The sequence below is a fragment of the Cryptotermes secundus genome, unplaced genomic scaffold, assembly GCF_002891405.2.
Source record: "Cryptotermes secundus unplaced genomic scaffold, Csec_1.0 scaffold719, whole genome shotgun sequence".
Lineage (NCBI taxonomy): Eukaryota > Metazoa > Arthropoda > Insecta > Blattodea > Kalotermitidae > Cryptotermes > Cryptotermes secundus.
Window position 1 is genome coordinate 406,505 of NW_019719368.1, and position 14,054 is coordinate 420,558.

General features: G+C 46.2%; 1 protein-coding gene across 1 annotated transcript; it reads right to left on the bottom strand.

Moving 5' to 3' along the window:
- Window positions 1–12,963: 12,963 nt before the first annotated feature.
- Window positions 12,964–13,839, bottom strand: LOC111865092. Its single transcript, XM_023852829.1, has one exon. The coding sequence runs from the start codon at window positions 13,837–13,839 to the stop codon at window positions 12,964–12,966; it is 876 nt and encodes a 291-aa protein (XP_023708597.1).
- Between the last annotated feature and the right edge of the window lie 215 nt (window positions 13,840–14,054).

Genomic DNA, 14,054 nt, shown 5'->3' on the forward strand with positions numbered 1-14,054 from the left:
GGACTACTGAAGACAGAGTGAACTGATTTGCGCATAGGGTTATAAGTCGTGAAACCCCGCAACAGTGTCGACAGATTAATGCGATTAGGGTTATAAAGTGTGAAACCCCGCAACTGTGTGATAATTAATTGTAGCCGTTAGTTGTAGATTGTTAAGTAAACCAATTAACCATCTCTACGGCGTCTTCGGTAACGTAAACACGTTACAATATGAATACATGCACAATGTTGTGGCGTATTTATGCCATGCAATAACTGTTGAGCCACAAAAACAGCCGCTGCTAAGTAACACACGTAACAATACAAGAACTGGGCTATGCAATCCGTTTCTGGGAAACGGCTCGGTAAACACATTTCCGCATATTGGACCGTGCTATGAAACGCGGTGACGTCACCAAAAATAGAGACTGTGTTTTCAGTGGGGTCTGTGGAAGTGCTTTTAAGATAAGTGAATTCAGAAACTAGGAACAGTTGAGAAGGACGAGAATAGAGTATGTCCTTAGTTAATTGTGAACATTAGTTGAGTACAGATTAGGACAGAGGAATACAAAGTGAAGACAAGAAGACTTCATAGTGATTTGAAGTGATAGTTTCTGTGTTGAGATCCGTTGCCAGAAGACGACTACTGGAAACAGAATCCTAGTGCGTGTGCAACGGTGAACTGCAAACTGTGTGAATCAGCGATAGCGCTGTAATAACTTCAATTAAGAGAACTTGTAACCAAAGTGCCAGTAAACCCAGTCATACGAACTAGAACCCGTTATTTTCGTCACGCGTACGTCCTCTACACGTGACAATATTTATATGAACCCAGTACACATTCGATCGAGTTTAAACAGTTTATACATTTATAGTTTATACGGCATTTGTTTCAATAAGAAATTTTCAGTTCAGTTTATACACCTTATTTACAGGCTGCTAACTGCGATTTGGAGGATTTATAAATCAACTGTTTTTAGACCACAGGGGACCACCAGATATAACACCGAGAGAGAGAGAGAGAGAGAGAAATGTTATTAATCCCTAAACTACCCTAATAATCTCTTCAGGTCGTTATATAAAAATGATTACTTGGAAGATGTGCTCAGTGGTTTCGTCGAGTGTAATCCCATTGACTACACTCGCGTCATGATGACTCGATACAGCTCTCCCACAGCACTTTGCAAGCCTGTATGGGAGAGCAGGAGATGCATAGCACTTACATGGGGCTAATTACTGCGACCGGGTGGCTTAATTAGGGAATGCTCTTAGTCCTCAGAAACAGACTCGTCATTGAATGTGTTTCACTGACGCGGTGTTGTTCAAACAACGCACGGACTACAAAAGCTTTGCTCCTATTTGTTAGCTAGCAGGAAGTTAAAAACAAGGACTCTCACAACAGTCAATATGGGGAGCACCTACTAACTCATGGGTTAAGAGGCCATGTAGTCTATTATTATTTTATCGACGTTTCGGAAGTAAGTACTACGTCCATTTTCTGACTCGAAGTGCAAGCAATCAAAGGAGCAAGTGGGGATAGAAGAGTTGTGCTCTTCCAACATGTCAGTAGACTTTACCAGACTACACGGCGTCACATTTCTGATGAAGCACGTGCTGATATCTCCTGTACGAAGAGAATCTCTGTCCAGCGCACAGGAATTGTAATGATCAGATTGGGTTCAGCGTAAAGGTAAAGTCCCTGTGCGTAATTAATTAAGCACCACCCCATAAAGGCGTACGGAGGAGTGGAGGTATAGCTCCAACATTCTTAACTTCGGCATTAGATGAAGGTGAGTTGTCAGCTTCACGCCATGGTCGCTTTATCACCACATCACACGCTAAGCCTTTTCCAGACTGTTGTGTCTTCACCAACCTTTTCCTGGCAACGGCTTCTAACAGTGAAGCTTCAGCTTCACGCGTTCACACCATTCCTGGCTGGCCACCGTCTCGCAACTGTACTCGCCCTAACCTTCTCCGCTGCTTATAATATCTCGGTACGGACCACGCAGAAAATACAAATCTTCCATTGCTGTAGTCCAACTGTCTCATTATTAAGATTCTGATACCAATGTGAACGTGTTTTCCGAGCCATTGCCTAGAAACAGCCCTAGTATATCCGCCCGTCTCATGGTCGTTGCATATCCACGATAATGCACGCTACAATATTATGACAACTGAGCCAGTCTCAACGGAGTATTTCGCAAATCCCCCATCAGTAACACCGACATTACATACTCTTAAATTTCTGGTGCAAATTCAAAATATTGCTTGAACATCTCCGACAATTTTCATGAAACTGGGCCAATTTCAATGACGTACTTCATAAATCCAACCCTACAGCAATACCAACAAGGCAGCCTCCCAAATTGTTGAGGCAATGACTTTGATATTACTTGAATGCCTAAAACGATTGTCATGAAACGTCGTATAGTTTATGTGATTGCTTACTGACTTACTTACGCATACATAAGAAAGTGTTCTCCCCTTGTATCAAATACTCAAATCTGTAGTGAAAGGATTGTTGGCGACTAGTTCTTCCCAGAACTTTCTCGTTTGTAATATTTTTGTAACTTCTAGCTGTAAAATATACATGAAATTCTATAATAATTAAATTCGCTTAGTGCGGTGTGGTGATACGCCACCTGTTATGCCGTGGTGACAGGGGGCGTGGAGGCATCCCCCCTGTCACCTTCTATACTGCAGTCACATGGGCTGGGCTAAGGAAACTGCTAAATTACTTCCTCTATCGTTGCTTCATTGGCTAGGGGCACACTGTTCACGGGGTTTGGCAGGAGGGCGCAGGTGCGAAATATGGTAAGGGAGGAAACACAACAACAGAAACCCACATCCTCGCCCTATGCTACCCTATATTAGTATAAACAAGCAATATACAGTTATATACATTTTAGTAATATCACAAAGAGCCGACTGGTGTCGGGTTACACATTAAACGTTCCTAACTCAAGTCCCATTGGAGGGGTTACACTTTAATAATATCACAATTATTAAGCATGGCGATAAGAGTAGTTAACTTACTTGCGTTGAGATGGCGTGGCCCGGCGCTTAGTCGGTGCTTCTTCCAACATGGCCTCCGGCCGCAATCGGCCAAAATTACTGTTTGAATAATCCCCTTACTAATTTGGTCTCTGGGTTATATACCTCTGTTCATGCTAACTCATTACTTTCCCGGGGGGGTGTAAGTCCGCCTCCAATGACGTCTTATCCCAAGGTGGGTGATCTCGTTGGCTGGGATCCTAAGGGGACACACACCCCCTTCCACTGCTAGCCCCTTTGGCTAACACTTTTACCTGCAAACGTCCCTCCCTTCACTCAAGTGTAGATTCTGTAAAGTTAGCAGTTCGGTATTCATTCAATGTCATTCTGCTGACAAGACATCGACGCGTCAAAGGCTAACGGCCGTCTAACTCCATACGCAGAAATTCCTTGAAGTTTCGTAATCCTCCTTACATCCTCTTTCGTACGTCTTACAAGTATTTCCCAAAAATAATTCTATTCTAACCAACACTTTCCCCTAAAACACAAAAAGTTAAATACTCTTTTAACATATTACCGGGAATCGGCCATCACGGCACACCATGTGGAGTCCAACTGGGTCCACTCGGCACGGCGGCCACTGATTGGCCTTTTGTAGTCTGCCCCGGGTCATTATGATGATGGAGAATTTGGTGGAATGAATATTGGCAGGGGAAACCGAAGTACTAGCAGAAAAACCGCACCAGTGCCACTTTGTCCACCACAAATCCCACTTGCCTAGACCCGGGATCGAACCCGGGCGGCCGCGGTGGGGAGCCAGCGACTAACCGTTTGAGCTATGACGCGGCCAAATTCTATAATATATGTTGCCCTAAATTTTTGCTGCCATTCCTCTGAAGATGGTCCAAAGAGGGCCAAAAGCTGTAAGGATATACATCTAATTTGACCTTTTCTAAAATTTGTTATACTGAATGATTTTTATTCATATAAGTTAGCGAGATGGGCTCAGAGACGCATGTGAAGTCGTCATGAATTTTTCCTGAGTTAACATTGGAGAGATTCAACAACGTTCCTTAAAATTCTCCTATATAAAATTTCATAAAAATACGTCCAGTTGTTTGAGTTATTTTTTGAGTAGAGACGGCCGGAACGAAATGAATATGCACTCCGAGACGTTGTGAAAACTCCCAACGACAGGGGGAAAAAAAACTCCGTGGCCTGTACTCAAAAAGCGAACTATACCGACAGAGCGACCGCCGCTTGTCGGCGGAGTTAGTGCCAACTATAGCAGATAGAGCGTGTTCCCCTTAATGTTAATCTCGGTTTTCCAGACCTGAGCCTCTATATCCTTGAAATAGCTCTTTAATCGTCTTCAAGAAGCTGAGTGGACCCCGTTCCAGACCCACTACTTCTCGCAAATCTGGTAGCGCCTGGAATCGAACCCGGGACCTCTAGATCTGTAGCCAGGAACTCTGACCAAGGGACCACAGAGGCTGAAAATATGAAACTTGGAGTGCAACGTTTCATATAAATTTATTCCACATCTTCACATCTTATGTCACTAAGATCAGGTTTAATATTATTCTCCTATCGATACCCGAGCCTCTAAAATTATCTGTTCCTTTCAGATTTCTTAGAACAGAATTTACGATATTCCCGGCGTTCTCATGCGTGCCACACATCCTTCCTATCTTGTTCTTCCCCATTTAAACATCTTGATATTTTTCTTATGCCTTTCTTTTTTCTTTCTTAATCTGCGGCTCTTATACCTTCACGCTGTCGAGGTAAGTAAATTGTATTTTATCTTGGTCTAAGACAGTCGGTAGGACTCCGTGGATGGGCGATCGGCTCATCGCAAGGCCGCTACCTAACACAGACAGAATAAACACAAACATTCATGCCCTGAGTGGGATTCGAACCCATGATCCCGGTTTCCAAGCGAGTGAAGACAGTGCATGCCTTAGACCGCGCGGCTACCGTGGTCGGCATCTTGATATATACTGAGCAGAAATTAAAAAGCTCCTCATTACGAAGTCTTCTCGTCTCCTGTTACTTTATCCCTCTATTAAGTCCAAATTTCTTCGGCGATTTGTCCTGAAACATCACGAAAATATGTTCTTTCCTGGGGTTAAGAGACTAAGTTTCAGACCCATATGAGCTTAGAAGAAGCAAGATTATGGGATTTCATTATGAATGGGTAAGAAGCAAAGAGGTATAAGTGACAATATCGAGAAAATTGAGATAAATGCGTGGTGATTAAATTTGGTGGCAAAGAGACTTCAGTGGAAATCCGACAAGTGTTGCTATCTATTGATTCAAATAATTCATGAATACAGGAAAGGAACTGTCTGGCAAAGGGATACAAGTGAATTTCAGCTCATCCCACCAATACATCATAAATTCCATCCTCCACCCCCAATCATGAAGAAAGAAGAATTAGAAAATAGAGGTAAAAAGTAATGATTATCGGCGAAGAACAAAAGGCACAGAATAGGAATACTTAAGGAATTGGAAAGCAACTCCGTGTAGATGTAATCCCTGTCTGATCACAGAACATAAACTCTTCTTCCAAAATATCTGGGAGAACATAAGGAAGGTAGAAAATGAAAGTGAAATGAATTACGTGAAGGTTCTATATTCATTCTGTTCCCGAGACCTTAGAGGAAAAAGCTTGCCTTCGCCAGCTCGAACACTGATTTCCCACTCAAGGCATGGATGTCTGCCTATGTTTATTCTGTGTTTGTGTTAGGTAGTGGCCATACGACAGGCTGATCCCCCGTCCTAGGAGTCCTACAGACTGTCTTAGATTAAGAAACTGAAGTGAAACGAAGCGTTTCACGGATGCCTTATTCTCCAAGTGGGAGCAACGGGACGAGGAGGAGGCGGAGGAGGAGAGGTGGTTAAAAAGTAGAAGTAAAATATTTTTTTGGGGGGGAGGAAATACGAGTAAACTTGAAAGGATCTGACGATGGTATATGCTGTACAGAACCATTAGGCTTATTTTGGACTGTTACGACGTGGTGACAGGGGGCGTGGAGGTGTCCCGCTCTGTCACCCCGTTTAGTATGCTGCCACCATCTTGTTCTGTCAAGAAAACTCAAGTAAACTTATCGATCGCTTACGTCGCTGGTCCTGGCTTTAACTAGCCATTCGCCGAAGCTTCGGGAGGTGCTGGAGTCGTCAGGGAAGAGGGTAACACTTGAGGGAATGCTAGGTTTAATTAATATCACAGCGCATTTCTATCCTACTCTATTCACCTTTGTCGCTATATACATAATATACACACTTTGCCGACGTTTGTCGGTTGGCATTACATATGGCTATAACCCTGTAGTACACACATTAAGTCCATCCTGTCACCCTGATATTGGGTACTCAATACCTTTATCTCTCTTTCTCAGTAAACCTAGTCCATCTATTCTTCACTTTATCTTCCTGGGGTTTTCACTTTAATATTATCACATTGAATGTTCATGGCTTATATGAAGTGAGTCTACTTACGTGAGCTAAGGAAACGGGCGCTCGCCATCACCCTCTCTGCGATAGCCTTCGGCTGAACTCTATGACAATTAATAATATTCAAAAGTATTTTGATTGATTCCTCTAGAGTTTATGTACCTTCTTTTTGCTGACTCGCGGGATTCCGGGGTGTATTGGCCCGCCCATTCTGACGTGATTTTGGGTCGGTGTGGCCCACTCATTGGCTGTTTATCGAAAGGGGGTTGGCTCTTTCAGGTCTACCGCCCTCTCCGACTCAGCGTTTTCCTCATGCCATAGTGTTTATGACCTACTTCATACAGCTTCTTCCACAATGTCAGCGTTATTATGCTGTCGCGCTAACATTCTGATTACTAAGCTATAGCCTGTTACACTTCTTTGCAAACCCAAGCTTTCTGGTACGTTTCATTATTTCTATTTCTTAATCTTAAAGTATAGATACACTTATTCCAAATTTACCCCCCCAAAAAAACATATCTACTTGTACATAACTCTTGCGCCATTACATCCCCCCGCACAAAACGTGGGATATTTCCTGTAAGAGAAATATTACACTTGTTTTCTACACATGTTTACTTACAGTCTCTCTTCATCTACTTTTCATCAACGTTACAAATATCATATTTATTTATTATATCAATTTTCCTTATTGTCTGTAATTGTTCTCTATCTGTCCCCTTGATTCATTTTCACCTTGGTTGGTATCCTTCACCGGAACACTCTAGTCTCGGGTGGGGTTCCGAGGTCTCTGGTCTGCTGGTCTCCTTCCGTTGCCATCTCTCTGTCGATCCCTCCTTTGGGCTCGTCCCTCGCGTGGTCCGGGCTGTCGTCCTTTGCGTTGTCTGCTACACTCCTCTTCCTAGCGCAGCGCGCCCGGAAGATGAGTAACGCTTGTCGGTGTCTCCATAGACACAGACCGAGTACCGCAACTGCCACTAGTGAACAGGTCATGGTCCCCCCGAACATCAATCTCTGCGTCAGGAGCCTGGCCTCCATCTGCTGTCGTAATTGGGTCATTGTCCTGGGGGCGGCGCCGGAAGTAGATCCGTCCTCCGGGCCTTCCCATGCGTCCCATACATCTCCTAGCAACCCTTGGTGCTGCTTCAAATAGGTGGCCTCCTCTGAGTGTAGGAGGTCTGGCGCCTGCGGCGCAACGACTCCTGGGCCGTCCCAATCGGCCTGCGACTCGAACTGACGACTAGCTGGCAGTGTCAGCTGTCCGATGATCAGGTCACAGCCGTCTGGCTGCGTGATGACGCCTGTGCCTTCTATGCTCCTTATGTTCATGGGGCATCCTTGAGAGCTTATACACCAGCACTCAACCTTTGTAAACTTCCCTACCACATATAGCCATGAACTTTCAAAAGGGTGTTTCCTAAACACTGGTCTAAAATTTTCTGACAAAAACTCTCGTGTGCAAGACAAATATCCTTGACATGTTCCGAAAAATAAACTACTCAAACAAGTTTCGTAACTCCTCTCAACTGTCGGAAATGTCCTCTACATATAGCAATCGTTCCTTCCCTACAATTTTGAACATACCCTGTCGGTAAAATCATGTAACTTCTTTTATCGGAGGACACTGCTAGTCTCTCCGTTCCTGCTTCTACCTGTACAAACTTGCCTAAATTTTGTTCGAATGAGGGTAACGGTATAGGTTCGTAAACGGTGTAGGTTCGCTGTTCGGTTCGTAAGGGTAGTTGGACAATGAGGCGAACTGATTCGCTCGTAGCCAGTACTGCAACCTCCGAAGATGCATAAAACAAATGCATGTTCTCCGGTTTCAAGGCTGCTATGAACGAGTAGCCTTGCTCTAATTGCACGTAAATATCGTGCAAAATCGCGAATAACTTGTGTGAGGGCAGCAAACTGGCAGTCAATCGGTGTAACGTTTCAATATCTAAGCTTAAAGCAAAGCTTGTCATATCTGTATAAATTTTCATTATTAATATTTCTAATTAATTCCCTCGTGTAACTACGTTCTCGCTGTATTCGCTATTTGTTCCTTGGTTCGCTTGACCTTCTATCATCTTAGCGTGCTCCGTTATGCTAATGTCTACCGTGACCTATCACACGGCTCCTCTTAACAAAATCTCGCGTTCGCCCACAAACGCATCCCTCTATCGATCTCGAGCCCTACAGCTCCGTTGGTTTCAGGTTTCTCTCCACCTGACGACATAGGATGTACGTCAGTTTCCGTTACCTCTGCACTTGTTTCGGCCTCCGGCCGTCTTTATTCTTTATAATTACGCTGAATTCTGGGGCGTGGTGAATAACCGTGTCGTTCTTCACTTAACACGTTCGTCTCGGTCATATTTAATGTTGACGAACAACCATTACCTGCCGCAATAACTTCTCTCTCTGCTATGCTTCCTGTCTCTCTCTCTCTTCTGCTGGCGCAAAAGTGCTGATTCTGCGGTTTGATTCAGTTGTGTCTTGTCTCTCGTACTGTGCACGCGAGTATAGTGGCGCGTACGAGTATCGAGGCTCCTCCTCACCGTCTCTCGACGCTGAATCATCTGAGTTCGTCTCTCCTTCTTGTCCGAACCTAGGTCTCTGGCTCTCATTCCTTGTCTGTTTCGTCTCTCATACGGCGCGTATGAGTATGGAGGCCTCTCGTGGCACTCTTCTTCCGATTCTGAGTCGTCGGAGTCTGTTTCTTCACCTCTCCAGAGGCTGGGCTTCTGTTCCCTCATCCCTCGCCGACGTTGCCTCCGTCTCTCACGGAGCTCTTCTCGTGTGGCTGTGCATAGTTTCAGTTGCTCTATGTGCAGAGTCACTTCTCTTTTCTCGATTTGTATCCTGTACACTAGGTCAGAGATTTTTCGTATCACCTGATACGGGCCTATCCATTTAGGTTCTAAATTTCTTCCCTTTACCATTTGTTTTCGGTACACAAGCTGGCCGGGACGATATTCCACCCTTCGTGCTTTCTGATCGTGGCGAGTGTGCTGGTCCCTAATCACTTGGCTCAGTTTCCTCCTCGGTATCTGGTGTGCCTTTCGTAGTTGTCCGGCCAATCTGGCCACTCGCCCTCGCGCGCCGTCTTCCCCGGCGTTCCTCTTTTCTTAAGCGGTTAATTATCTGTCCGCTGGGCCCTTCATTTCCGTACCGTGCGTTAAGTGGTAGGGCGAATACCCGGTGCTACCGTGTGGCTGCGATTGGTATGCCCATAGAACTAAATTGAGATGGTCGTCCCAGTTCGTCCCACTGGGGTCCGCATACATGGCCAGGCCCGCACGTAGGGTGCGGTGAAACCTTTCCACCTGGCCGTTGCTTTGGGGCCGGTACGGACTAGATAATATTTTGTCCACTCCTAGGAGTCGACATATCTCTCGGATTAATTCTGATGTGAAGTTCCGCCCTCGATCGCTCAGGAGTTTATCACACACTCCGTGGCGCGTAAAGATGTGCATGACCAGGGCGTTAGCTACCGTGGTGGCTTCCTGGTCAGGGAGGGGCACTGCCTCGGCCCACTTCATGAAGTGATTGAGGTAGGTCAGGAGGTATTGGTTACCTGTCTTAGAAATAGCGTAGGGTACTGTGATGTCGATCGATGCGACTTCCCCTGGTTCTCTGGCCACGGGTAGGCTGCCCATGGGCGCTGTGGTCACGCGACCTACCTTCAAACGAGCGCACTGGTCGCAACTCAGAACGTGATCCTCTAGGTCCCTGTGTAAGTTAGACCAATAGTGTATTTTTCGAATCCATTGCTGTGTCTTCTTGACTCCAGCGTGCGCTGCGAATTTGGCATCGTGGTGGTCCCGTATGATCCTGCCCACCAACGTCTCCGGTATTACTAACCGAGGCGTTCCTTCCTGGTCCTTCCGATATAACAGACCGTCCTCGTCGATGATGTACTCTCTCCATGAGTCTAGATCCTCCTTCACCTTCCTGCAAAATTTATCTAGCTCCTGTTCCGCTTTCACTTCAGGTCTAGTTACCTGTCGTTCTATCGTGAGAGTCCCAATATGGCGAGATAAGGCGTCTGGCACGCAGTGGTGCTTTCCCGGTAGGTGAAGTACCGTATATTCGAACAGGTGAGTTTGGCACTCGGGTCTTTTAGTTTCAATAGCCAGAATAACGCTCGGTGGTCGGTTACGAGCGTGAACTTGCGACCGTCCAGGTAGCACCTGAACTGTTTAGTTCCGTACACTACGGCTAATGGTTCTTTCTCTGTGACCGACAGTTTTTTCTCAGCAGGAGTCAACTGTCTACTGGCGTAGCTAATCGGACGTTCTCTCCCCTCCTGTACCTGGGCTAGGACTGCTGAAATTCCTTGGTCACTCGCATCGGTGTGCAACCTAAACTCGCGGGAGGGGTCCATACTTGGGTAAGCAAGCACAGTGTCTGAACTGAGTTCTGCTTTCAAGCGTCTAAATGCCGTTTCTTGTTCTTGGCCCCACTGAAAGTCGTGGTCCTTCTTTGTTAGTACTGTAAGGGGTCGGCTAATGTCTGCATAATTTGGGATATACTGCCTGTAGTATCCGCTAAGTCCCAAGAAAGATCGTACTTCGGTCACTGTGCGGGGTCGAGGGTAGTCTCGAACAGCCCTCACCTTGTCGTCACTGGGACTAACCCCTCCTCGAGTTACACGATGTCCTAAATACTCCACACTATCCTTGGCAAAGTGACACTTTTCCAAATTTAGGGTTAATTTTGCAGAACGGAACCGTCCAAAAACTTCTCGTAGGCGTTCAGAATGTTCCTGTAAAGTGCGTCCGAAGACTAACACATCGTCCATAAAAACTAAACATGTCAGTCCTAATAGCACTTCGTCCCTAACCCTGGTAAAGGTATACGGTGAACGCGCTAAGCCGAAAGCTAATCTTTCGTACTAATGCGTTCCGAACAGGGTTGTTATCCCTGTCTTGTGTTTGTCTTCTGGTTTTATCCCTATGTGATAGTACGCGTCTTTAAGGTCCACGAATGAGAAGTACTGATTCCCATTCAACCTATCCAAATTCTCCTGCACTAAGGGCATGCAAAACACCGGTGTCTTTGTTACGGCGTTCAAGCCCCTAAAGTCGGCGCAGAACCGATACTTAACCGTCCCATCTGTACTCTTTTTTCTAATAATGATTACTGGGGCGGCCCATTCCGTGGCGACTTTAGTCAAAACTCCTCTCTCTACCATCTCCTCTACTTGATTCCATAATTCGTCCCGCAAAGCATACGGGATTCGATAGGGGATCCGTTTTACTGGCCTGGCATCACCAGTATCAATTTCGTGGTACCCTACGTTTGTACGCGGAATTATTCTGTCTTCCCTCTTCTTACATAAGTCTTGGTAGTCTAACAGAGTTGGTCTCACGACTCGTCTTTCTTCTTCTGTTAGGTGGTTCAACTTTTCTTCCAGCAATCTTGGTACGTTCGCGTTCTGTTCCATCACTTTGGGGTTCATCTGTCGGGGGTACCAATCCGCCTTCAATACATTCGGTCCGTAGGTTGCGTCATTCCCTATGACGCTGTCAATGAAGTCATCCTCCGTGACGTCATATATGTTCGCAATTTTCGTCCCCGCTTGCAACATAATCGGTTCTCTACTTGTGTTAATCAGTTGTGCGGTACAATAAACCGCTTCCTTCTTATGCTGACCCTTGCTATTGCCGTCAGCAATTTCTTTAGTTCCTACACGCGTCTAGCGTTCCTCATGGTCTACTAACATTGAACTCGTAAAAACACTTGAAACTGTATGAGCTGCGTATACCCGCGAAGTGGTATTTCCACTGGTTCTGCTTGTACCTATCCCTTGAGTGTCGATTTCGGGGCGGCTTTCCTCTGTAAGTCCGTTATCATGGCCCTCGTAACCAGGAGCGTCCCTGGCTCCAGATGCACTGTTTGCGGCAACACGGCTTGCTACTGGTGGAGTTCTTCTACCCGTCCGCTTTCCGTCGCGGTATCGGTCCGGCTGGATTCCGTGGGGCCTCCTTTACCCTCTCAACCACCTGTCTTCTTGACTCCGTGGTTGCTTTCACAGCCGTTTCCCTCCCTTCTTCTGCACCTTGCAGAGGTCGCGGCTCCGTCCAACAGACCCTTACTCGTCTGTCCACTTTCCGTCTACCTGACGGGTAATTCGTCAGTTTAATCTTCTGGCCATCCAACTCTATTTCTTCGGTGGCCAAGTCAATACGGGTGTTTAGTGTCCTCAACAGATCGAGCCCCATAATTCCATCCTTCTTGATCGGAAAGGGCGCTACTACAAAATCGTGGGTGTATTGCCTGTCTCCTATTAAGAAATCCACTTGTCTTGTGCCTTGTATTTCCAATTTCTGTCCAGTGATACCCCTAACCGCATCTATAATCTCCTTCGTGGGCTCCTCCCCCACGTAAGGTTGGACTAAACACACGTCTGCTACTGCGTCTATTATGAACTCGTAGTTTGTCCCTTTGACTTCTATTCTGATACACAGTTCTTTATCTTCTCGTGCTGTCACGAATGGAATCCACGCGGCTTCCTTTCGGCGGGTGACGGGGTTCACTACCGCCGAAATTAATTTGGGGAGCTCTGCTCCCTCTGGATCGTGGGCTTTCGTCTTGCCTCACAATCCCTAGCTATGTGGCCTTGCCGTCCACACGAAAAACACTTGACTGGGGGTCGAACCCAATCTCTGTTCGCATCTCTTCGTTCCTTGGATCGTCGTACCGGCGATCCTTGTGGCTGGCTTCTCTGGTCCCATGGCGGTCTGTATCCCTTCGGACTTGTGTAGCTCTTCCTTTCCGTCTTCACGGTCAGCGTATCATGATCCTTGCGGTGAGGTTCCATCCGCTTCGCATTGTATACCACAGTCGCTATGTTTAGCGCCTGGTCCAGAGTTTCCGGATTTCGAATCCGTAACTCCCTTCCGGCCTCTCCTCTCATTCCATAGATGAAATTAGTGAGGAGCCTAAATTCTGCTTCCTCTTTTAATATGCGCTGCACTGTCGGGTCTTCGCTCTTCCTCACGGTCTTCGTGCTCAGTGCCCGACACCTGTCTAAAAACTGGATGGGCGACTCTTCCTTCCCTTGCGTGGCTTCGTGTAGTAGATTATAGTGGTACCGAACTGGTAATTTCTCAGTAAAACGGTCCACTAGTGCTGCTTTTAACACTTCATATCTCACGTTGTCGTTGGTTAACTGGTCTCTACCGTCAACGAATTGCCTAGCTTCACCTGTTAACTTGGCCTTTATGATGTTTACCACGTCTTCCTCACTCCAATTACTCACACGCGCACACTGTTCTACCTGGGCTAAGAATTCTGTTACCGGTTTCGCTTGCGACTGACCATTCCATTCCCTAATACTCGTTGCCAGTGATAAATCCTTTGTTTTCACTCCTATTGTCAAACCTTTCAACTGTTGTTCTAACTGTGCTATTCTTTTCTCCATTTTGTGGTTCCCTTTTATCTAACCTTACTTAGTACTTGTCCTACCACCTGTCTCTTCCTAGGTGTGTGTTCGAATCACGACGCTGCCGCCACTGTTAAGCCGTGGCGACAGGGGGCGTGGAGATGTCCCGCTCTGTCACCCGGTTTAGTATGCTGCCACCATCTTGTTCTGTCAAGAAAACTCAAGTAAACTTATCGATCGCTTACGTCACTGGT